Source organism: Caloenas nicobarica, chromosome 1, assembly GCF_036013445.1.
Source record: "Caloenas nicobarica isolate bCalNic1 chromosome 1, bCalNic1.hap1, whole genome shotgun sequence".
Classification (NCBI taxonomy): Eukaryota; Metazoa; Chordata; class Aves; order Columbiformes; family Columbidae; genus Caloenas; species Caloenas nicobarica.
Window position 1 is genome coordinate 192,544,558 of NC_088245.1, and position 25,820 is coordinate 192,570,377.

General features: G+C 44.0%; 1 protein-coding gene across 1 annotated transcript in view; it reads right to left on the bottom strand.

Annotated features, from left to right (window-relative positions):
- Window positions 1-25,820, bottom strand: part of MTUS2 (microtubule associated scaffold protein 2) — a 187,252-nt gene that overhangs the window by 1,458 nt on the left and 159,974 nt on the right. The window contains exons 7-13 of the mRNA XM_065655778.1: window positions 22,018-22,084; window positions 15,457-15,671; window positions 9,730-9,835; window positions 8,014-8,087; window positions 6,345-6,443; window positions 4,819-4,938; window positions 2,093-2,190 (exon numbers count right to left, since the gene is read on the bottom strand). Coding sequence (XP_065511850.1) covers window positions 2,093-2,190; window positions 4,819-4,938; window positions 6,345-6,443; window positions 8,014-8,087; window positions 9,730-9,835; window positions 15,457-15,671; window positions 22,018-22,084 — 779 coding nt within the window. The remainder of the gene's footprint in view (window positions 1-2,092; window positions 2,191-4,818; window positions 4,939-6,344; window positions 6,444-8,013; window positions 8,088-9,729; window positions 9,836-15,456; window positions 15,672-22,017; window positions 22,085-25,820) is intronic.

Here is a 25,820-nt window from a genome sequence, read left to right on the forward strand (position 1 = left end):
GATGTATGTTCCAATTTTAGACCTAACCCATCTAGGGAAACCTTTAACCCCAGCACGGCAGGCTTATGGTCAGACGTGTTCCTCTCCTGTCCTCCCAACAACTTAAGCAGCAGTAACAAATCGCAGCCATTAAACCACAGAGGTCTGCAGGGTCACACTGACATGATAGGGATGCAGGGGAAGGTGCTTGATTCATGCCCTCAGTTCATGTTAAATCCTCTTCCAAAAGGCCCAGAGTTCAGTAGGTGCCTGTGCTATGCCAACGGAGACCAGACATCCTCCCGGTCATCTTCATCTCTAGAGTGCTGGAAACGACCATTCCTCAAACGCCCTCAGTCCAAAGCACCAAAAACATGCTCGTTGATTTGGAGAGAGAATCTGAGATACTGGGAAATCAGATCACTTATTCAAGTGCTTGAAGTCCCAGCAGAGGCTCTGTGGAGCTCCTGTGTCCAAAGCTGGTGCATGATCTACATGCAAGGATTCTCTCCCTTCCTTTTGGCTATGATTGAAAATATGTCTGTGGTGTACACCTCAGGCCCCAAACGCCTCCAGGACCCTCCTCCTGGCCATGCTGCAAAGCCTGGATTTGCTCTGGCTCCCATTCCTCCTGCTCCCCTCCCTCCTCTCACTGCTGCTGGGCTGCCCCAGCTGCTCGGGCACCCAAACCGCGAATTGGCAGAAATATCTCTAATCCTGCTGTTCTCCAGCAAGGTCAGGTCCCTGAGCTCCTTCATGCTGCACTGCCCAGGCAGTGGCAGTGCCAGTGCAACAGAAATGAGCCTACTGCTGCCAGGAAAATTCATGTTTTAGTAACTCTGGCTTTAAAGCCTCACTGGATGCTGTCCCTATAGCTGTCCCCATGGCTGTCCCCAAACTGTTACTGTTGAAAATGACTGTCCTCTAAGTTAACTTTCCAGGCTGACCTCAAGCTGAGAATTTCTCCCAAAGGATGTTCTTCAAAACCATTACCTACACACTTACAGGCAAGAAGCACAGCTCTGCGGCTGGACGCCAGTAGGGAGTGGAGGGGCTGTTCCCCCAGCCAGAGGCAGGTGCTGTGATGCAGAATCCAAGCACTGAACCAGACACCCTGGCTGTTGTCACAGCTGTGGAGAGAGACTGCCACTTCCAGACCACCATTCGTCTGGCCCAAAAGCAGGTGTCTCAAACTGGTCTGGTGAACCAGACCTCAAAAATTTCTGGTTTTCCCCACCAAGAACAGAAAGGCTGTAGACATCCACCTCAGACAACAACACATGTGTTACAGGTATTTACAAGCCGGTGAGACGAAACATAGTCTTCACCCCAACTCACATGTTAGTACAAGCAATGCTGCCTTTTAAAAATATCTACATGCAAGAGACATTTTTATTTAAAGGCTGAATTGTTAATGAAGGAGACACTAGAAAGACAAAAACTACAATTACATCGGAGACGAGATGCTGAAGCTTTAAAAAGTCAGCTAAAAATTAAATTGCATTTTAGGCCAATGGCATCATTTCTGGCAACAATGACAGCTAGGCAGCTGGTGTGCTGGGACAAGTTCAGCCCCAGCATCTCCCCTGGTACCTTTTCTGCCTGGCTACAGCTGCGGCCTCTTGCCTTACAGCAGGTGATAAACTCAGTGGAACAGGGACTGTCCTACCTGTTTCTGTATCACCTAACACAAGGACCTTTGTCATTCTTGTCAGGTTGTGAGAAGGGTGTGAACAGACAGTGCAAATGAAAAAACCCACCAAAGCAAAGGATAACCCTGCCTGGGTGCAGTGGCATCGTTAGGATGTCTCTCCTGAAATTGCCCCATTTCCCACCTTTGTTACCCACTGACTGACGGGTCTTGGCACTAACACTGAGATCAGAAGCCACTGGCAACTTTGCTCTCAGCAGCAAAATCATGGAAATACACAGACAAATATGTGGCCTTCCTTATGTTAAGGTATGCAAACCCCGATATAAAAAGGATTTTTAAATAAAATAAGCAGATCGGAACACCAATACACTTCCAAGAGGAAATCATTTTTTTCCCTTCTAAAGTAAGTGTCAGCCTTGGGGAGTTAAGCCCAGACAGATTGCAAATATCAGCACAAACCTTGTTATGACAGTATTTTGCTCAATCCTGGCTCTGAGCTCTTCATTCTGCTGTTGCAGCACGGTGATTTTTTCTTCCAGTTTTAAATTTTTTTCAGCCTGCAACAAAAGAAAGTTTGTTAAGTCTGAAGAAAGCCCAACACTTGATCCAAGAGGATTTGTTCTTTATCTTTATTTGTCTCTAGAGCAGTTTCTAAAATTTAAGGGTAGAGGGAGGTGGTCATCTTGACTGCAGCTGAGACTTAGAGGTCTGACCCACACCACATCATAGTGGCGAAGTGGGGTCATCAGCAGAGCATTGAGCAGAAGCAGAGCTAAACTAGCCCTTGTAACTGAAGAGGAGGAGGGTCTTAGTCTTGTCCAGCACAAATAAAATGTCTTCCTCAGTGATGCTCCCACAACTTCCATCCCTCAGGAGCCAGCTTTACCAGCTGTTGCTGTGGACAGGGAGCTGGTGGCACCTGGGGACCATGGGGATGCCCAGCATAGATAGGGCACTGCCATGTGAGTGCTCAGTCTAGCGATGAAGGAGGAGTGCAAGGTGGTGTGATGTGCATCATCCAGCTCAACTAGACTCATCAGACACAAATGTCTGGTGTCCAACCTCTAGGATTGTGATTCCCCGGTTATGCGGAGGAAGGAGCTCCCCACCAGGGCAGACCACAGCCAGCAGCAGCCTCAGACTGCTGCTGCATTCGCAGGAGCTGGGCTGCCCTTTGGAGACACTCCTCTCCACTGCTGACAGCGTCAGCTTAAACTAGACACTTAACTTTAAGCTACAATTAAGTGAAATTAATCCTATCACAAGCATAGGTAGCTTTTACTCAGGAAAGTTCAAGGACAGAGTTCAAGGAAGTCAATAGCAGCGTATTAAAACATCATTAAGATGTTGATAGGCATGTACCACAGCCTCAGATGCCTTGTTTTTCCCAAGTTTTAAATTTGACATGCTTTATCACCTTAGTTCTTGGTTTTCCAGCAGTTTGAATTTTGCTGAATTCAACACTTTTGGAAGAAAACAAGATATCACAGGGTAACCTTATCTCTGTGTGAGGTCGGTTATTGAATTTCCCAGCCTTTTATAAAGAACCAAGAATATTGTGCACTGGAGTCAGCAATAACTCACACTTTATGGCAAAGGCATCAGTTTTATACAGTGGTTTCCAATCTGTGCAGGTAACCATAAAGGACACTCTTGATTCTCAGATATTCTGGCCTATGCTATTAATAGTATGCTTTGTCAGAGCAGAACAAGGATTCTGGCCCCAGTTTGAAATGCTCTGAAAGAGGGAATACCATCACAGGCACCTCCTCTGTTTCTTCAGTAGTTTTAATGAGTAGTAAGCATGAAGCATGGGAGAAGACCTGTGCATCTCCTTCCTGCTCCACTGTAACCCTCACCCTATACCACTCTTCTCCTGCCACCTTAATTTTCAGTCTCCCATTCAGCAGAAAGGGAGCCAAGCCTGACCCTGTACTTGAAATGCTCTCCTGCTCCCTTATGAGGCACCTCATCTGTCAGAGCATTTAGAGATGCCCTGGAGATATTCTGGCCTGTATAATGGTAGATCTCTAAACATAAAACAGTTGTGCCTTTGGACTGCAGTAGACTCAGTGTTTTACTGTGATAAAGGGCAGGAGCAGGACTGTGTGCTCGTATGTGGTAAATTAGCAAAAGCAGCTAAATGACCAGGAACCATGTAGGCTGTGGTGTTATTTTTTTTTCCAGTGTAACACTACGGTGCATGTTTTCAGATGCTGGCTTAGCTCCAGGAGCAGCGTGTTGGAAGGAGCACAGTTAACAAGCCTCAGTTGTAAAGAGGCACTTTTCTCCACATCCACTTACTCAAGCATCTGTTCAGCAAAATAACCGAGTTCTCAAATTTCCCTGTAAATGGAAACAAATCTTGCTGAATGCTGTGCTGAACCAGCTGTCCTGGCTCCCCAGCTGAGATAGTGCCTCATCCTGTCACCACACGACATGTTTACTGTCACTGTAGGTTACGCCTTACAAAATGAATCCCCTTTCCAATAAAAAAATGTAACTGATGGTGAACTGGGGAGTTCTTTGTCAGGGACCCCCACAAGCAAAGGATGAGAAAACAACATGGTCTCCAGAAAAGCATTGCTTTAGGGTTGGAGAGAGTTCTTCTAGAGTAAGCCTTTCTAGTGACTGCTTACTGAATATTGCTAATTCATACTTGTGGCTGGGAGCTCCCTAAGTGCCTGCCCGAGCAGCAGCGACACACACAGATTGATTTTCCTCCACTTGCCCTCTCCAGCCCTAAGTGTTTACCTGACTCCCGTAAGGGAGTGTGGTGCAGGCTGATGTACAAAATGAAGCCCTGGAGTACCACAAAGTTCCTCTTCCTGCATTCCTCCTCCACCACTTGCCTCACTGTCTAACATAACCGACTGAGAAGGTATTGCATGAAAAAGCAATACAGATCAACAAATGTGCGGGAGAAATCAAGGGTATCATAGGTGGGTGAAGGGATGAGAGAAAATCCCAATTTCTGAGTGACAGCCTGAGACATGGTATAGCAGAAGCAGCTATGTAGGTTGACAGTGGAACAACACAATATATAGCTATTTATGAACCCCCTTTAACTCTGTCTTGCCCCAGTCTCCTGTGTTTTTTCACCCCTTTAAAGTTCATATGCCGTAACAAAACTTTTACTTTATTACCTCTGTGATGCCTCCTCTGGAGGAAAAATGCCAACTCACCTGCTTTTCTAGCTCCATAATCATCTTCTCCTGCTGGTGAATCTGATGATTCTTCATTTCCAGAACATGTTTTAAGCTTTTCAGGTCTTTTTCTAAGTGCAGATATGGAGCTCGTACAATCTAGGAAATATACCAGTGATTTGGATACCTGTCAGCCATAAATGCACCTTCAGCCATAAGATAAGGTATCCAGAGTGTACCCAGTGGTTTAGGAGTCTCAGTGATGTGAAAAACACCTGGCCCTGGGCCTCCCCAGCCCATCTGAACCCTGATATTCTCACATAGACCATCCCTTTGGCTGGATGGCCAATGGAACCTTTCTTTTGACCAGCCTTGTGGCTAGAAGGATGGGACACCAGGTTGTTCAGCAACCTCATTCCTACTCATAGCTTAGGAACTGCATGAGGTGTTTTATGATTCTGCAAGGATTTTGGCTTGGGAAAAGCACAAGCATGAAACTGAGGAAACTGGACAGGGGGCCTGGAGGTGTGAACTGCAGTGTTCTGTCCTGCCTGCACCACTGTAGCACAGTGCCTGTCAACCAAGAGCAGATTGGGTGGGAAAAAGTTCCTCCTCTGCTCAAGAACTTCAGACGTAGGGGTTCAACTCATGGGCCAAAGATGTGCTCTGAATTATACTGATGAAACACTGTCACTGTTCTGGATTTCTCCCAGTTCACTCCAGCGAACTGCCTGGTAGTACTTGGCATTAACATCACTGTGACAAAGCAGAATTTGTCCTTTCATGTAAATTAAATGCTGCAGTGGAGGTGGAAAGGGACAGATGCTACCTGTTTCCCATGTCCAAGCCTGTTCCAGACATTTGCACCCCCTGCCGAAGGAGTTATCTCACCTAAAAACTCATTGACCTCCTTGCTCATCCACTATTTTCACTGACTGTGCCCTCTGTCATGTTGATACAGCTGCCCATGGGGTTGTGCTGTGAACACACTGAAATGCCTCAAGTTAAAAGAAAACTCTTTTTGGAAGGTCATTTCAGGGTTTTTTCATTTCAGATAAATAGTTGCAGTGTGTATTTACTTACACGCTGTAAATAAACAGTACTGCCACAATAGACAGCAGTTCAATAAATATTTCATATGATAGGGCTATGCCCTGCAAGCCCAGAAAAAACGGAGGGAATACAGAGGATATCGAAGAAGTTGGTTGAGAAGGAACACAAAAAAGAAGCCTAAATGTGAAAATACAAAAAGTAAAAGAAGAGTGGAAGATGAGAAAGAAGAATAGACAGTAAAAAGGACATAGTAGATGAAGCTAATGAAATGTTTTGGAAACAGAGCAACAAATTCTGAGTGAAAGAATAAAGAAAAATAATTAAACTAAAAAAAAGGAAGCTAGACTAAGATTTCTGGCTCATCCTCAGAACTCAAGATTTGGAGTGTCGATTGGGACCTGCCCCCCAGTCCCTGGGGTAAGGGATTGCATTGCTCTCCACTGAATTGTGTGATGTGAGTCATACTGAGAAACATGTATCTTGATGATTGTACAGTTATAGTTGCCATCTACCTTCAGTTGTTCCTCAGTGTTTTTCTTCAGCGCCTCTTCAAATCGGTCTGCTTTGGCCTTAAGAGATTGGTTCTGGAAGGTGAGGGTGTCTATCTGGTCCTGGAGGGAAGACAAATCACTGAATACACCGTGTTATCACCCCTCTTACATTCATACAAGTCAACCTGCACTGTGAAACCATCAGGGGAGCTGAACAAGGTTAAAAACCTCTGCAAGGTGGTGTTTTTTACGTAAGGCTATTTGAACACATAGTGGAGTTTTTGATAACCCTGTGCCTCAGGCAAGCCCCAAATCCTTGCAATTCCTGCACCTGACTGGCACTGGCTGGCACTAGACCATAAAATGTCTCTGATGCTAATCACCCCATCGCCTTGGGCTGGATGAGAAGGAGCATGCCCTTCCTTAAGAGATCAGGCATTTATATCACAGGCATGAAAGAGATAATTTGTGCAGTCCCTAGAGTCTGAATGAGGTGGTAGGTACCACATCCTTGCTTCCTTCACCTTTCTAGGCTTCTAATATGGTAACAAGCAATGATGAGTTAGTGGTGTGGACTTTAAATGATTGTTGTTTCATCTCAGAGCTATACATGGGAACAAAATGTTATTTTAAGCAATCATAATTCTGCTGCCATCAAAGGCATTCCTGTTCCCTCTATATATAGCACCTATAAAAGCCACAGTTGCTGTGAAACTGGTATTCTTATCTCTCCTATATGTAATTTCTTGGCTATAACATTACATCAGTGCTTATTGCAAAACTGCTGACATGCATCAAACTGTCACAGGAAGGCTGTGACAGTTGCTGTGCGCAACAGTATGTGCTAGTCAGGGGGTTCAAAAATTCTAATTCATCTCTGCCTATGAAACCAGAGTTTGCATTATTTGCAGTGGCACCTTGTTCACACAAGATTTACAAAACACAGCATGAATCACAGGAGCATGCTTCTGCCCTCCCCTCCTTGGGATTTCTTCATCTAGAGAGTGAGAACAGCAGGGAGTTAACAGAAGGGTTGAAAAAAACAAGATGATCCTGAGCTTGGTGTTGAAAAGTGGGATGTAAGAGACGGGATGTGCAGGGCTGGCCCTGTCTGGCCATAGCCTGGCTGCACAGCCCTTGGGGCATCCCTCATTAGGGACCTCATTGCCCACTGGTGGGAATGGGAATGCGTCTGCACTGTGGGACCACATTCGGGCAGTGGGAAAGAGTTTGAAAGACAAGTGCAGGGCCAGGCAGGGAGAGATCAGTGTTTCTGAACCCCAGGGCTGCCTGCTGGAGGGCACCATGTAGACAAGGTGATGCTCAAGCCACCGCAGGTGCCAGAGCTCTCCCTGCTACGCAGGGAAAGGCTCAGCTTTTCTCCTTGTGCTGGGCCAGCAGAGTCAAAAGCACATGTCCTTGCTTTATCCAGCTGCCTTTTTCTCCCTTTAGGCTCGTCCTCTTTTCTCTTTCAGGCAGTTAGCATTCTGCTGCACCAGCCAAGGGGGAGGAAAAAACCTGAGAGGTCACCTTTGCTGCTAGATCCCAGTTTGGATGGGCAGAAGACAAGAGGAACCATAGCGGTACGAAGCAGTGGCCTCGTGTGCTGGCAGCTGGCACTGGGGCTGGGGCTGCCCATCAGCTGCTGTGCAACATCGTCACAGGGGTGGGAAATAGCAAAACTGCTAACCTGGAGTGACAGCCGCAGTTTTTCAAAATTCTCTTCTAATTGTGCCTTTTCCAGCTTGTGAGCAGTATTCAGTTCTGGGGAAGATACACAGACATGACATTGCTAAGTGACATCCAGCAAACCAGGGTCCGAGAGCACAGACATCATGAGGCAAGCGCAACTGGGGATGTAGTTTTAGGGCATGGAGGTTGAGTAGGATACTGGTAGTAACATACTCTGTGACCTTACAAGAATTGTTTTGGGGATCAAGACTTCCTGATCTTGCACTGCTTGCAGGTATGGCTATTTCTACATGACCAATTTCTGATGCAAAAATGCAAATGACAGTGTGTCTTCAGGAGCTGTGGCAGATGAGCTGTGAGGTTTATTCCATTAGTGAGACTGACAGAGCCTAAAGACAGAAAAAGTCCTCTATTTATGTGGCATGATTAAAGGTTTCGGTACTAAAAAAACTCACCTTGGACTTAATAATAACCAGAAGTTTAATAACCAAAGTGGAGTAAAGTTTAATCTCTAAACCAATGGCATCAAACTGTCATCCAGTAGCACCTACCTTAATTATACAGACACTGGGTTTTGTGTCTTTACCTTCAATCCCATGGGGTTACGCCCTCTAACCATTGCTCACTAGCCTTAATAACAGCAGTAATAATACTAATAGTTTTGTGCTGCATTAGATCGCAGCTGCTGCAATGCCCTTTCCATGCACAGGAGGGCATTTCGTACCCGCATCAGGAGCAGGGAGCACAAACCTTGGCCATCAGAGCTTTGATAAAACACAGCCAAGTTTTATCATCAGAAAATGCTAACAAAAATGAACATCTGCGAATATCCTCAAGCAAGGAACAACTTTTTTTTAACAAAAATATTTTCAAAATTGCATATGTTAATTTAAAAATGGTATGCTAGATACCATCTCTGCAGGGGAACAGACTGTTCTCAGCTCATGGTATGCCCTGGACTGCGTCTTTAATTGGCATAGTGCAGACCTAAGCAATATGGTTTGGGGAAAGTTGTGGGAAAACCTACCAGAGCTATTTAAAAATTAGACCCTCATACTTATGTGCAAAAAAAAAATTAAAAGGAGGAGAGATTGTACAGATAACTGTTAAATGTCAGCTAAAGCATGTAGAAAGACGTGTTTAGATACTGAACCGGGAGGGAGGAAACAGCTCTGGCTGCAGCATCAAATCCCATGGAAAAACTGCCACACAAAATAAAGATAACAGTGCTGAGGTGCAGATTTGCACCCGTGTGTGGCCCTGGTCTGCTCAGGAAGACCAGACTTCTGCTACTGAAAATGATGAGCCCTTTTTTTTTAGAAGCAGTGCAGGCATTTAAGCACCTAAGTTCAGAGATGTTCAATGAGCTATATCTTCCCCGGCACTGAGGATTCGGCTCTTGAGAAAAGTCTGTCTGTGAAGTGAGGTGGAATTTGGACTCTATGGTCAGCAACCCATGGAGAAAGCCTTTTCTTTGGCCCAAAGACCTCTCAGATAGTCTCAGGTCCAAGTTAGATGCTATACACACTGCACACATCTCTCCCTCACCCCTAGCATGAACCTGATGGTCCATCCCACATGAAAGCACTAGACCAACACAAATTTTCTGTATCATCTGCTCTGGAGGAAGAAAACCCAGGCTTACACAATCTCACTACAGCACTAATTTCTGCTCTGGAATAGCTCTGTAGCCATTGAGTTGTCTTTGGCTTACCTCGAATCTTGCAGTCATTCTCATCCTGCAGTACTGTAATGGCCACTATGTGGTTATTTTCCAGCTGTAACATCGCAGCTTCGTGTACAGCTGTGATATCTTCCACCTGTTCCAATGACAACGAATGGAGGCATGGACCCACGGTTAGACATGCTGTGGCACACTGACAAGCCACTGCTAGAGAGCTCCAGTGAGCTGGAACCAGCACAGGGATCTGCTGAGTGTGACACTTCCAGCACCTCAGCCAGTTTTATTCGTTATGAAACAGGCATGCTGTTGCCTTGAGTGATTGTGTGTAGTCACTGCTGCTAGCATTTTTCTTCTTTTAACTTAATGGTGATGAAAGAGGTACATAAGAAAGCAAAATGCCAAAAAGCCCTAAAGTGAAGAAGCCATTTCATTAATGAAATCTTCAGAAGTCTTAACATCCCATTAAGCTAAATGATATTAAGGACCTGACCCTCTCTGATGGTCAGATAAACATGCACAGTTCTCAGACATCCTGCCTTTTTTCTTCATGACACTTTTCTGCAATTATTTTTATTGTAAGGTCTTGAATTAACTTCCATGGAAAGTGCCTATGAATTAGTCATAGTTGTAAAATATTTATTTCTAGAGAAAAATTGAAATTATTATTGGTGGGTATGTAAAATGAATCACAATCCATCACACTTTTACTTGAAAAAGAGTATGCTACAAACTCACCAATGCCCAAATTCCTACTTCCTATTGAATCATGTATTTTAAGTCTACATCCAATAAACTGATGAAATACACGACACCACTTTTTTCAGTGCAGACACAGGAGTTTTCAGGCTGGCGTGGAAGTAACCAAAATGACAGTGAAGCCACGAAACTTTTTTCCACTCTCATATTGAGGTCAGAAGGAGGTTCTGCTGTTGCAGACGGCCCAGCAAACTGCACCACTCACCCCACGGCACGCAGCCATCACGGGAGCAGGGGATGCCATGGGAATGGGGCTGTGGGCAACCTGTGCTCCTGTGCATCCCATGGGTTTGGGACTCCATCAGTACATTGTTACTAGACCTGGCTAAAGGCAAAGCGAGATCTCCAATGACGGTGTCTGGATATGCATCATTACAGAAAATACAGTGAGAAGTGGTGATCAGCGATGAGCCAGTGATCTAGAGCAGTTTCCAAATGCAGTGCATTGATTTGCTTTTCAGGGTTTCGAAATCACAGTGATCTTATTCCCTACATTTAGCACATTATCGATGATATCTGGCAACACAGATGCAGAGGATCAAACCATTTTACTTTCACAACAAAACAGCTGTTCATTGCAAATGACTTGGCTTGAAACAGCTTTTTTCTTCCTCACTGTTATGTTAAATAATTGTAGAAAGATACTGAAGCTGAGCACGTCTCGACTGGAATAAATGTTATTTCGCTGCATTTAACTGTCAAATGTATGTGTTAGGTTACCCAACAGAAGCAAAATCTACAAGCGTATTGGAGAAGGCATGCTCTTAGGATGAAAGATGGGCATTTAACATGGAATTTAAAATTATCCACACTTGTTTTCATAATAAGATGGGAGACAACTCAGCGGTGAAGAACTGTTTGCAAAAAAAATGGGGACTCAGCTTGCTGATGTATTGCATGAAAAAGCAGGAAAAGGGGGGTTAGATGACTCCATGGGCTACTAATGGGACAGGGACTATCCCTTGACTTTTCCCAGAGCACGATGTCCTTATATATGATGTCTGTGCACTGAAACCTCATGAGCATTGCCATGTTCTTTACCTTGCCCTTGCTGACATCTTTATTCATACTCTAATTGCTTCTCAGCTGAGGAGCAACTCATAGGACTGATTATGCTCAACTCTGACGACTTCAGAAGGTGAAGGGGGTCTCCTTTTGCAGCCACCATCCTTGGCAGGTTATTTATCTATAAAGCCAATTAAATATGTTCAAAATGGTCTCCAGGGATTTTTCTGTCTTCAGTATGTTTCATATCCACATCCCAAATGAATCTTTTTAATCTTCCAGTGTGACCTCCTGTCTGCAGTTTTTCATAGCAGATAGTCTACTTGGCACTGGGAATCAGATCTCTTGGACACGAATACCAGCTTCTCCACTTAGTCTATAGGCTTGATCAACTCACTTATGTCATGGTTATTTCTGGCTATAAAAAGAAGCTCTGGTGGAATTTTAAAGGCTTAATAAAGTTAAATCAAGAGGGAGAAGCTCAATAAGTTGGTGGACAAAACAGCTTGAGCCGAGCTGCTCAAGTGCGAAACACTGGCAAGCCAGGATCACAGCCTTTACAGGGTGTTTCAAAAAGGCGGACCCAATTTCAAAGCTTTGAAATTGGGTCCGCCTTTTTGAAACACCCTGTACTTTGCAGTTTTGCCCCTAGCTGCAAGGAGACCAGAGAAATGCTGGGATGCATTGGCACACCTGTCCGGTTTGTGAGGAGTTTGGTGATCAAGCTCTGCGATGCTGAAAGAGCTGCCTCACCTCCTCAGGGATGCTGAGCCTAGGAAATCTGACAACTGTGTATCCAAAGAAAAAACAGCTATCTTGTGCAAATGTAAAAGGTGACTACAGCAATACAGCGTGGAAGACTAAGTTTTGACTGGAAACCGTAAAGTGAGATGAGTAATTTGCAAATTAGTTGTGTGGATACAGAAATATCTGCAGATCCACAGTTAAAAGGATTTTGCTATTGATTGCTACTGTTTGCCTTCACAAACACAAGCTCAAAATTCCCCCACACAGATGGAAAGCTCAAGGACCAGGCTTTTCTCACAGACAGTGTAAGCTCTCTCGCTACTGAATTAGGTGCCTCTGCTCTGACACTGGCCGGGACGAGAGCCGGCTCAGCAGCATCAGAGTTGAACGACTCTGGTCCCTCGAGCAGGCTTGCTTGTTTTGGCATGCTGTGACCCTGGTGCTTTTTCTCTTCCTCTGAGCAGGGGCAGGAAGAACCAGAGGATTACAAACCCTTTGGGTCAGCGGATGTTAGGGATCCTTATTCCTCACGCACCTTGGTTCCTAGACTTCTTCTTGGCCAAGAAACAGTGCTGGTGAGCCGCTTTCCAATTTGGCCTGTCAGCCTCCTCCAACCTAAGGGCACTTGACACAGGATGGGTATGTGGTGGAGTAAGAATACAAAGGGAAAATCTGCTAAAACTCATCATGAAATGCTAATGGAACCATGGGCTAAAAATATGGGTTTAAAGTCTGAGATACTAGGGTCACAGTAGCACTTTCAAAGTAGTGGAGAAAAACAAGGAACAAACACCTCTGGAACAAACCAAAGGGCAGGGGGAGAGAGAACTATTTGCCCCACAGAGGGAAAAATGTGTTTCCATTGCTTCTGCATGGTGATTATTAGAATCACAATAGAATATGAGAAAAACAAGTATACTTCTAGTCAAGTCCTACGATGAACTATATCATTCTTTCTTGCATCGATCAGCTTGAGGGGGAAACACCCATCATCTGTTCTTGTGGTTCTGCGAGCTTGCATAAACACTTCAAAGAGTAGCAGAGATAAGTCATAAACTGTCTCAGCAAAACTTAACTCATGGAACAAATTCCTTCATAAATGCTAATGCCTGGTGATCCAGGAGAGGCAAGGCTTGCCACTAGAGCTGATATCTTCTACTAGGCAAACTGACACACCGACACAGTGAAAGGAAAAAAAGCCAAGGCTTTTGGAAACATCACCCCTCCTTCACATCAGAAAGCAAAGCAGAAAATTTGAGGGGTGTTGGAGAAAAACTATCTTGCATTAACTGAAATGAGAACCAGAAGACATGGCTCAGCAAAACTTCTAAGAATTTACAGAGAAAGATTTTGAAAAATCTTGTTTAGAACAAAAAAACCCCCTATTTGACAGCACCTTCTAATACATCTTTGAAAATCAATGCACTAGAGAAGAAGGTAGTTTGTCTGGGACAAATCAGCCCAGTCGCAAAAAGCCTTTGTGTGGCATGTTACAAGCCTGTAAATCAGTAACAACTAGCAGGCACAGCAATTAAAATAGGTAAAATCCAGTGACAGTGCTTCAACCCCCCCGCCAAAGAACCAAACCATATCGCATGGGGGTACACAGAGCATCAGACACAGGGCACAGGCTGGGATGCTCTGTGCCTGTCTGGCACGACTGTCTTACCCATGTGCCAGTGAGGACTATGCTGTACCCAGCCCCGGTGTACCATTGGTTTTACACAATACATCTAATACTGGGCAGCTGTGACATGAGTGACATAAAATTGTCACCAGCTCAGTTTGTGTTTGCAGTCCCATCCCAGGAGTGGTTTAAAGTACATCAAATACAGGCAGTAAATGCTGTCATTTCCCTTTTTACAAAGAATTGACCTTAAAGACCAGGGGCTGCCATCGCAGCTGTGCTGTGCTCATGCTCTCCTCCCCTGGGAGCTCAGTGGAGGCCTAGGAGCCCCTTTCCCTGGCTCCTGGAGGTGCTTCAGCTGTGGCCATGCAGTGCTGCACTAGCCTTTACCTCTCCGGTGGTCTAAATTAGCTTGGGCACAGCCTCTGCTGATGGGGCTGGTTTGCTTCTGAGCCCACAGCAAATGCTGTCATCATCCTTGGGAGCCACATGGGGCATGTCTGCACTCTGCACCCCACTGTGGCACCTGCTGTCAGCCTGCTCCTTTGGTAACATCCATCCATCCATCCATCTCATAGACCACATCTGCACTGCACGGTTGCTGACAATTTATATTGCCTCAGAGAGTGAAAAATTCACCCTCCACCACCTCCAGCTGCCCTGGGCTTTGGTAAAATCTCCAGGTTGGAGGGAACAATGCTGACAAACAGGGGGTCTGTTGGCTGGGCTCATGTTTCACAGACAACTGGTCCTTGCCCTGCATCACTGCAGCATGTCAAAGCCTGACGGCACAGATTGCAGGGCACACCTGAGTGTGGTGGATACTCATGCGAGAAAAGCCCTCACGAGGTGTCATGCAGGGCAATGGATAAGAGTTGCAGCTGGAAAAATCAGACCTGCATCTGTTACTCACTGAATGTAAAATGAGAAAAGACCAGGTAAAGGCATTATTGCCATAATCCGGAGCACGATGTTCTGTCACCATGTGAGAGATGTCCACAGGTAAGTTACAATGCTTGTTCACTCCAGCTGTTAAAAATAAGACTAAAGTAGCTGCATGTGAGGGTATTCCTACCTACATACATAAAGCAAATCAAGGAGAAACATTTGGGATGTACAATCTAAGAGATTAGACTGAACAGTGGAGCAGAAATCAGGGAACCCAGCATCTATCGCCTGCTTGTTTAGGCAACATGTTGCTTGGGCCCTGTCACTTCACTGTACTGCCCTTTAACTAGCATTGCAAATAATGATGGGCAGAGCTTTGCTGGCCTTATCTGTGTCAAGCAGATTCTTGTTCAACCCTTGGTTTCATATTAATTGACTACAATAGGTGGGTTGGGGAGCTAGTATGTGTGGGGAGCAGAGCTAGTCTTAATATTTGTGTTGTAAAACATCTGGAAGCATGTAGAGGCAAGATGTGGAAGTGCAATGTACTGCTATGTAGAAATACCAATAGGAATAATAAGGTGGAAAAGCAGTAAAGATAGTCAGGAGTATATTTTTCCAGTCATCAGTTCATTAATAGTGTCTTCATGTTGGAGTGTTCGATATATTTCACTACCTGAACCCAACCAGTACTGGCATGGTCTGCTCTTCAAAGGGAAGATGCAGAGACTGACCTGGTCCTGATGCTGCAGCTTGACTTGCTCCAGCTGCAGCCTGTGCTGCTCCTGCAGGCTCTCCCTCTTGCTGTTGTACTCCTCCTGCAGCCGCTGCTCCAGTGCCCGCAGCTCCTCCTGCTGCTGCCTGCCCAGCTGCTTCGCCTCCTCCTCAAAGCGCCTCTCCAGCTCCTCCTTCTCGCTCTGGAGCTTCTTCCACCTTGCTGTGTTGAGGGCTGTGGAGACACGGCCATACAATCAGGATCTGAACTCCTTGGGAGCAAAGAGGCGTTGGATCAGTTTGTACAGCACTGAGCACAGTGGTTCTCGCTGATTCTGGGGCTCCTGTGAACCTCAGCCATCAAGCCCTTGCTGTTGATTGCCTCTCTGTGCCACTCTCTCACACACATACACACATGTATTTGTTTAAATAAAGGCACTAGCAGGGTATGCAAAAGCCCATGTGAAAGTGGGATCTGAATAATAATAATAATAATAATAATAGTTATTATTATTATTATTATTATTATTATTAAAAACAGGGAACACCATGGACCTGCAGTGTGGCTGGATGTTCCCTCCTGTCTTGGATCCACAAATCGAGGCTTCAGGGTTTTTACTTTGCCTTGGATATAAGAAACAGCATGTGTGACAATCACTTGACACAAAGCCTTTCAGCTGGGTTGCAAGATTTTCCTTATCTCCTCTCAAGCCACTGTCTTGACTAAGTCCCCACATACAGTGATGTGACAGGAAGGCAGAAGATACTTGGGCTCTCAAGGTGCACCCTCTGCACATGTTATGCAGAGGGTATGATTGACCACTTGACCAGGAAAAAAAGATGCATCTTGTAAAACGCATTTTCCAGCTGTTAGAAGCTGCTCACCCCATAAACCTATCTTTTGCACCAGCTCCATCGAGGACCTCTTGAATCCATTTGTGCACACTTGCTTAAAATATTTTTGTATTCAAACCACTATCTTGTGTGCTTCATGGAATCAGAGAGCACAAATAAAAGGCTGGTACTGACAGCAATCAGAAAATGTGAAATTTTTACTCTTATGAACTAACCCAGTGACCATGTCCCTGAATTCACAACTATGTCTATGACTAGTTTCAGGAGGTGCAACTCCAACATTTCCATCAAGTCAAGGATATTCAATCTATTTCCTCCATTTGGTTCCTCACCTCTAATGTTCCCCAGGTCCCAGAACAGCAGTGTCATGAACCTTGTGTCCTTGGCCTTTACTTTGCTAAAGAACAGTTGCAATCAGTACAGATATTGAAGACCTGATTCAAGTTGGACAAGGTCATCTAGACTACATTTAGGGAGCAAGTTTGCTCACTTGCAAAGATCTAACAGGTAGGAAGTGATTAAGATCATCATGACCATAACATTCATAGAATCATAGAATGTCCTGAGTTGGAAGGGATCCACAAGGATCATCGAGTCCAACTCCTGCCCCTGCATATGACAACTCCACAGTTCACACCATGTGTCTGACAGTGTTGTCCAGTCTCTTCTTGAACACTGTCAGGCTTGGGGCCGAACAACACTAGAGAAGAAGAGATGTGTTTTTAATGGCACTGCTAGACCTTCGTTCTGATTTAGACCCACAGCTGGTTTAGAAAAATGATCACCTTTTCAATATACTCATCCTTCGTCTTCCAAAATGCATGTGCCATGCACAGACCTCTATGGTGTTGTATATCAGTGAACTGGAATCAGCTGTCTCCCTGGGCAGACAGCTTCTAAATGTTTCAAGCCTATATTTATCCTATGACTGTATATTTGCTTAACATCTGGCAAAATTTCCCTGTGTTTTCCTTTATATTTCTACTGTGGCATCAGATTGTGCTCAATTTTTTTCAGGATAGCAATAATTTGTCAAAGTTATCTACTGCTGTGATCACAGCTCATGCTAAGTGTACCCATGCAAGGCAGTTTGGGTACCCAAGCCGACCATCCCCTTCCCCACATAACTATCTTTCGCCCTGTTTAGAGCTCTGCTTCCACAGTTACTGGACACTAATATCCAGACTTGTTCAGTATGTCCAGACAGATATCGCTACTAGGGTCCTGTTCCGATCCTGATGTTTTCTGGAGCACAAAGGGAGACTCTGTATCACTTTCAAGCTCTCTGCTCCTTACAGAAGGAAACTGAGCCTAAACCGGAGAGCTTAGCACCACAGCAGCAGCACAAAGAAAGCTTTCTCACCTGCCTCATCCCTAAAATGGAACAGCACAGTTTATATGGTCATAAGCTACAATGCCTTGTCTCCTGGCAGTTTGGATTACAGCTCTAAACCCCCTCCTGCTTCATGATTGATTTTTTATTTTCTTCAGCATGCAAAGAGATCCCAGAACTGGAGGACAAGGAGTAACACTTGCAGCTCTCTGTTCAGTAGAATTCAAACTTACTCAAGCTTTAAATTGGAGCTGTAATGAACCCTGTCTCCCTCCAGCCTCTCTAATGAGATTACCCAGCACACAGGGAGGGCTAGGCAATGAAATGACATGCTCTAACCAAAGGGAAGTCCATCTGAAACACTTTCTGTAACCTGACACACAAAAACATGCACATCTCGCAAATCAAACCCTGATGTAGGTGCAAAATGGAGGGAAGCAGAAAGCAGGGAAAGGGTGTCTGCATGGCATGTTCCTCACACACCCAAAAATGCTATTGGAGGCAGAAAATGAGGCCATTCCCCAGGAAATTTGCCCTACACTGAATATCAAACACCTCCAATGAGAAGGAGTGGTCACTACCACAGTCTCACAGATCAAGACAACTGAGGCCAATGACTGGTGAGGAAAGTCTGAATCTCTTCTTAGACAGAAGGTGGCCCTCTGGGCCTGGCTGTGCTGGGATAGGAGTAGCAGAAGGTGACACCTGTGCAGCCCAGTACAAGGTCTGTGGCTCCTTTACGCAGTTGAGAAGCAGGAGCTGGTGTGGGAGAGCCTGCCTGGCTGGAACCAGCATTCAACCAGCTGCGGCTTCAGCAGGGCGTTCTGGTGAACCAGGCTGAATTGCCTCCAGCAAGACCCCCACAACAGATGCCTGAAGGGAAGACCCACAAAAATTGCTGAAAACCAGTGAATTTTGCCTTCAGAGATCAGGATATGGATACTGTAAAAGTGAGCTTCTCTTGTAGAAAAAAAAATCACTAAGAAAAGTTACATAAACACAATACTGGCATGGAATAAATGGCAGAAGACAGAGCACAACTGCTATCAGCTGCTATTGAGAAGTGCTGTACCCTGGTTTGCTTTTTCTTTCTCTGTAGGTATTTCAGTTGGTGTTTACAGGCTGGAAAGGACTCTCACATAACATGGCGTTTCCCAGGGTGACATCAAGCTAGGTTAAAAGAGAGCAGCTGCCATTGCTTCCCTACTGTCTGAGCACAAAGCAGCTTTTACAGTGTGCGACAGATGAGCAAAATTCATTTCAGGCCAGGCTGGGAACGTGAGGGAAAGGGAGATATCACTTATGGGCTGATCTTCCCATACAAACCCAGCCTGAGCTGCAGCCCATCCTTGCCAGCCCTGGCACTTTGCATTTAGGGGGGAAAATCCTGTGGGAACTGAGGGGCTGGTGTCATGTCGCCTCACATAGGGACCATCTGCTTCTGACACGAGGAAGAGGCTCCTCACCCAAAAGTGATGGCAAACCATGCAGGCTCTGCTCTTCCTCCTGTCCCTTGGCTATGGATTCACAGAGAAATCACAGCCACCTCACTCAGGTTAAGGGTCCTCTGACTGGGAGGCATACCCAGGAGGAGGTAGCACACAGGCTTCAGCTTTCAAACTTTCAGGAACACAGATAATACTATTTTTAAACTTGATATCTGATTGTCTTCCATTCATCTAGGTTTTTATGCATCTCCATACCTCTTCTCAAACTCACTTCACATGTCGTTTGCCTGACAGCAAAGGAGCAGGTAATTCTGACATTTAATTTCCATTAGTTTGAAGGCAAACAGCCAGTATTCCAAACCTCTGTATTCCAGGAATCTTAGCGCTGCAGCTGAAAAGCACTTATATTTATAATTTATCATTTATAAAGATGAGTGTCTTGAGTGTAGAATGATTGCTTGTCATGTTTTTCTAGTCTTGGCATTTCTAGCAAAATACAAGAGCAAATCTTGTTGCATAAAATAACAAGTCCTTCAGCGTTTATAGAGGCAACATTCCTCCTCAAGGCGGGGAAAGGAGAAGCACTTTCCTATTGCACTGCATGCTGGTTTCAGATGAGGTGCGATACTTCACAGCAGTGCTGGGGGTAAAGGTGGACAGTGTTACTCAAACCTAAATATTTTGCCTGGCACCAGAAGGGTGCAGGTCTCCCTAGGCTGTTTTACACATGCTTCATCACTGCTATTGTTTCAGCAATGTTTACCAAAAGACACTTCTTAAAAATATATTCCTACAGTGGATTATATCTCAGTTTCATTGCTTTCTATAGCAGAATTCTGAAATTTCTGTTGAAGTTAACAAAGACTGTGTGCTTTCAAAACTAAGCACATTCAGCACCTAAATAATAATTCTGAATTAGAGCTATTGCCTAAACAACTAAATGTTGGCCACACTGCTTGTATCAACCCTGGCTAGTCCAGCCTTGTTTTACTGATTCATCCAGGCATTTGCATCAGTGAGTCTGACATGGTGAATTTACACATGTGAAATCAGGAATTTCTGACCAACGCCCATGCTGTTTAACTGGACTGGTTATTTTTAAATTAATGAGAGACTACTTATCAAAGTGACTGAGACAACTCAGAACTATAATACAACTTGGTTGTAGTCAAAATAACATGCTCTGTATATTTTCCCTAAATTTCTTTATAGAGTCACCTGTGATTACTGCTGTCAAATAAATGATGTTTTCATTCATTATTTGCATAAAACTTGGCAGAATACGTACAATATTGTACAACATACAGATTAATCTGATAGGCCAAAATAACCCTCTTATAGTGCAGATGGGCTGCATGTCTCCAGTAGCACCCACAGCCCCAGCTTGCTTTAGAGACAGCAAAGACCTGCACTGATGAGAACCGCTCTCGTGTACATGGCATTTGCTATTTCACCTTGTCCACAGATTCAAAACATTGGTTGTTTCACAAAATTTGATTTTATAATTTTCTTCCAAAGGAAAACAGATCATCCAGCAATTTTTCACTTACACTAGAAAATGTAAACATTCATATTCCATATGTATGGATACATACCAGGATTTGTACTGCAGATGAATTTTTTCACATCCTGCTGCAGTGCAATAACTGCACATGTTCATCTTTCTGTCCAGCCTTATTGGGAACCCTTCTACCTGGGCCTGTTGTGTCTGAGTGCTGTACAGAGAGGATTACCTCCAACAAGCAAGACAGGTCACCAGCCATCCCTGTCACTCCTAAACAGCCTCTGCTGAGCATCTTGATGTCTGCCAGAGTGGTAGCTTGCTCAGGAAGAGGTGGCCTGTGATGGCTCCTCTCCAGTACACGTGCCCACAGGATCACTGAGGAAAGGACAATCTTACACCATGTTTCTCATTTCTGAGAAAGAAAGCAATGACTAGTCTTCCTTTGGAAGCAATACGGCTCAGCTGAGACCTCAGACTGCTCTTCTGGTCTGCCTGGGGTTTTTATCAAAAACTGTCTCTGTTGCCACACGCAGAAGAACAATGGCAAGGGCAGGCAGTGCAGTGATCTCCTGTTACTGAATATTCTTTGCTGTGACCCCCAAGCAGGAAGTCAGTTACATCCCTGGCAAAGTTCTCCAGCAAAACCATCAGTGATTTGAATTGTCTTCTGCTGTACAAACATGGTGTAAATGGAAGCAGAGCTCTTGATCTCCAGCACTGTACCTCCCTTTCCTTCCCATGTCACTGCCACTTGCAAAAGCACTCATGAAAATGAGCAAACCCAATGCGCTGGAAAGAGGGACAGAGAGGAGGCTTTCAAACGAGAAGTGAGTATTCAATAGGGAGCTTCAGATGTGCCTTGCCTAGAGAATGTACCAGTGGCAACAGCTTCTCTGTGGAGATGCAGAGAGTGGATGAAGGCAGGCATCAGGGAATAACTGGAAATGCTTTTTTGCCATTGCTGCAGTGTTTTTTGGTCACAGGGACAACCAATCTCTCTATGAAATGACAATCAGTCAAAAAATTACAGAGGAGCACAGCGGTGAGCACAAGCTGTTGGGCATCAGAAAAGGGTTGAGCTCAGCTTTTCTGCAGTGGGTTGTCATAGGAAAGGTGAAGACAAAGCACAGGGCGGATCTGCAGTTCTGCCCACCTCACAGCAGTTTGGGCTGAGCCCCCGTTTGTGAACAAAGTCACCCTCTCACCACGCAGTACAATCAGTGCTTAAAGTGTGACACAACACCTTGGGTCCCACATGCAGGGAAAACTGAGAGGTACCTCCTGTTCACAGCTCCAGTCATCAGTGGTTCTACCACCTTTGGTACTCAGGGTGTCTCTGGCCCAACAGTCCTCCCTCCAGGTGGCTTTCCTCTCTGTTGGCCCTGGCTTTTGTGTACAGTGAAAAAATCACTTTTGTTATCACTTTGCTTGTACTACTTACCAACTTCATCCCTGATCTTTGCAAGCTCGACTCCTAACTCCTTTATTTTCACAAGGGCATTTTCATTCTGTTTAAGGAAAAAGAGAGAGAAATATGTATAGTCCCCAGATTTGTCTCCCAGATAAGTACTTTCACATGTTCATTTAGTAAAGCAGATTAGCTTGATTCCTCAGATTTTTTTTTTTAAATGGGGGGAAAGATTATAATGAACTCATTCAGTTTTTAAAATCAAGCTTAGGAGCCACGACTCACTGGCTACAAATACCTTGTATCTCTATGAATACATGTACACACACTTGTGCATAGGACAGCACAGAATATTCTGTTTATTCCAAAGTGTCTAAAAAGACATATGTATTTTTCTATCATTTTTTGTGTTCAATCTGTGTACCATTTATGGCTGGACTGCATGTACAAGATGGTTATATTAATTCCGTTAAAACAAATTTATTTATTTATGCCTGCATTTTACCATCTCTAACATAGTAATATGCTCACAAAATCAAATTTGCAGAGCAGATTACCATACTTACACCATTCTAGGCACGATGTGCATACCCATACAGACACCACCTGATGTTCATGCCTGTTTCCACTTTTATTTCTGGTATTTTCTTGTCTGCAAAGGAGAAGAGCTCCTTTGCTTGATGCTTCTTAAAAGAAATCTGAACACTTAAGTATTGATGAGCTGGTCAAAGGAAAATTAAAACATATTTACATTAACAATGGTAAGGTGTTATTAGTAAAATGCAAGGACTTTGACAGCAGATATCTTATGAGTGCTGTGTAAACTGACAAAGAAAAGCCTCAGGAAAATCTATTGGAATTTGTTTTAGTACAATAAATCCCAGCATAGTGGTTCAGGCATAAAGGCATTTTAAATTGGAATGTATCCTGAATTACATTAGGAAGAAGACAAAGGAACATATCCTGCTGGGAAGATCACCAATGATTAGGAAAACTAGATCAGTCTACTATAAATATGTCCCAGGTTAGAAAAGGCCAAGAATCTTTAAAGGACACTACAGAAAAATTGTTTTCAAAAGAAAAGGCAGTGTAGTAACAAGTGGAATTAAAAGGAGTCCTGGAAAGTAAATATTTTGGTAATAAGCAAGCAAGCTAATAAAAATCTAGGGCACAGAAAGGATTAGTTCAGCAGCAAGATACAAAGCAGGTAGGATAGCAAATTAGTTCTGTCTTACTGAAATGGAAGTGGGAAAAAAATATTTCAGAGCTTAATGTCTCTGTTTACTTTTCCTGCATCTAGTTTTTAACTCTGTTAAGAGAAATAACACAACAACTTTATTTTTGGTAATACCAGGAAATTGGAATCCGGAATTTAAATTAATTTTTTGCACACTACCCTTCTGGGATGACTTCTACCAGATCCAAGGGACACACTTTCTGGAAAGTATTGCTGCGAATGGTACAATTAACTGAGCTGATTCGAGAGCTGTGGGTGCCTGAGGAGACCCAGGTGACTCTTCTTACTCCATTATGGGAAGAAGCCAGGCAGGCAAGGCCGGGCTCCTCCAAGCAGCCAGCTCCATACACTGCTGAGTAATGCGCTGGAGGTTGTGTGCCAGGACTGCAGAGTTCCCAGTCCTGGCTGGCTGCATCATGCTCAGAGAAAAAGGTGTGGGGTTTTTTTTTTTAATTATTATAAAAGCTATGAAAAAAAAAAAATCTAGAAAAATATAGCCTGGTAAGTTTAAAAACAAAACAAAACAAAACAAAACAAAACCACCAAAACATAGCCCCTCACAAAATTCCCAAACCAGCAGTCTTACAGAGATAAGGTTTCCCCTATTGGACAACATCTCTGCATCTGCCCATCCTGTTTAACTCACTAGAGTCATCTTAAGAAGTGTTCCTGACAGATTGCCAGGACTGGTGCCCTTGAACTTCTGTGCACAGGAATATACAGGATACAAGACTCGTAGATGGGAAGGACCTGCAAAAATTACCAGCTCCCACTATTTGAAACAGAAGCCATTTAAAGCAAGGGAGATCTGTATAAATCATTGCCAGCACCTACAGATAAGTGGAAGTTAGTGGAACTGTTACTATTCTACTTAAATGAAGAAAAATGAAAAATATGCCAAAAAAAATTACACCTTGGGGGGAAAAAAAAGTTATTAAAATTTTAATGCCCCGTAAGAAATATTACAGACTCCTTTTTTTACGATATGTTTTATCTTAGATAAGGTTTGTTCTACCCTTAAGGGTGCTTGGTGGTGAAATCCTCTCCAAAAGAGTGGAGAACCACCATAGCACCAGTTTAAAAATGCTGTCCAATAACTTGAGCTCCAGCATGGGCATCGCCCCACCATGACAGGAGACCTCCTTGCTGCCTGCCACCATGCTGGGGCTGTGGTTTCCAGAGCATCCTATGGGGCTATCTCCATCAGCCAGCGTTGGCACAACTCAGTCACCTTCGCTCTCACGTGCCTGCCCTGCCAATACTTCTCGCATTGTGTTTTGCTTGTGTTAGAGGTTTCTGACTGCTCTTCGGGACCTCATTTTTATGTTTCCTGGGAGGTCAGATGTGCAAGTGTTGCCTGTCACTGCCAAGGTCTCCAGTAGTCCCTCTTTCTCAGAGGGTTTTCTTCTGAAAGCAATAGCACACAAGTCCTTAGCTTCCTCTTCTGCAAGAGAGACAATGTGTAGTTTTGGCTAACCATCATATCAGCCTCATGGTTTCCTGGATGCACAGTGAAGTCACAAATCCCCGACATTTTCTGTTACTGTAACCTGCTTTGTCAGCATAACATGATAGGTTTGGACTGCACGTGTCCCTGTGACCAGTGTAAACATGACATTAATACAAAATGAAAAAGCCTCTCCTTGTTATCATCAGTGTGGCTCTGCAGATAACCAGCACTTCAGTGTCCATGCACCTGGGGAATTAGAAACACCAGTGCTTCAGAAACAAAATGTTACAGTAGAGCAAAACTGGATCTGACATGAGAATGTAAAACTATCAAGTCCAGTGCTGATATACATATAGGCCCAATGTCAAAACATCAAAGCAATTAGAAAATTCACAAGCATGCGAGGAAAAATCTGCCAAAACAAATGTCTAAGGAACCAGATTAACAGGCTACTCCATTGAATTAATCAATCTTAATATTTATCTCAACAAGGTATTTGAAGGAGAAGACAGAGTAGGCGGGAACCTTTTTTACCCTCTTGAGAGTTTTGTGTCTAATGGGCTCAGCATATCAAGGGCGCTTTGTAGATGCCCTTGGTTGGAGTTGAGCCATCAAGGGGAGTGACTAAGGGCCAAATCTAACTCGGGTTTAAAAAGGCTTAGTGACCATACTAGTGACACAGCCATTTCCACTGGCTGAAGAGGTCATAGACACTGTAAGGAGATTGTGCAAATATCCAGCATTCCAGTGCGGCAATTAAATGACAAGCAAGAAAAAAATTACTTTGATGTGATTCGGGATTAATTTTTTTTGGTCAAAATGTGAAAAAAACAGTGGCTTTTGTACAAATTAAAATGTTGCATTTATTTTTCAGGTACTTTTAATGAATGACGGATTTAATTATTGCTTGGAAAACTGATGAGAAACGTCATCCATTGGCTGCATCTCAAGAAATGACTCTGATACTGAAGCAGTTTACATAAAATAAGATTATGCTCATGATGGAGATGAAAGAAATCTTCTTCCTCATATCTGTACTCTACAACACAATGGTTAAGTCTTCTGTCTGGAGTATGCCCCATCTCAGACAGAAAGAAAAATAGAATAGAACAGGTAGAATGATATATTTGCTCTGTGTTTAAACTACTT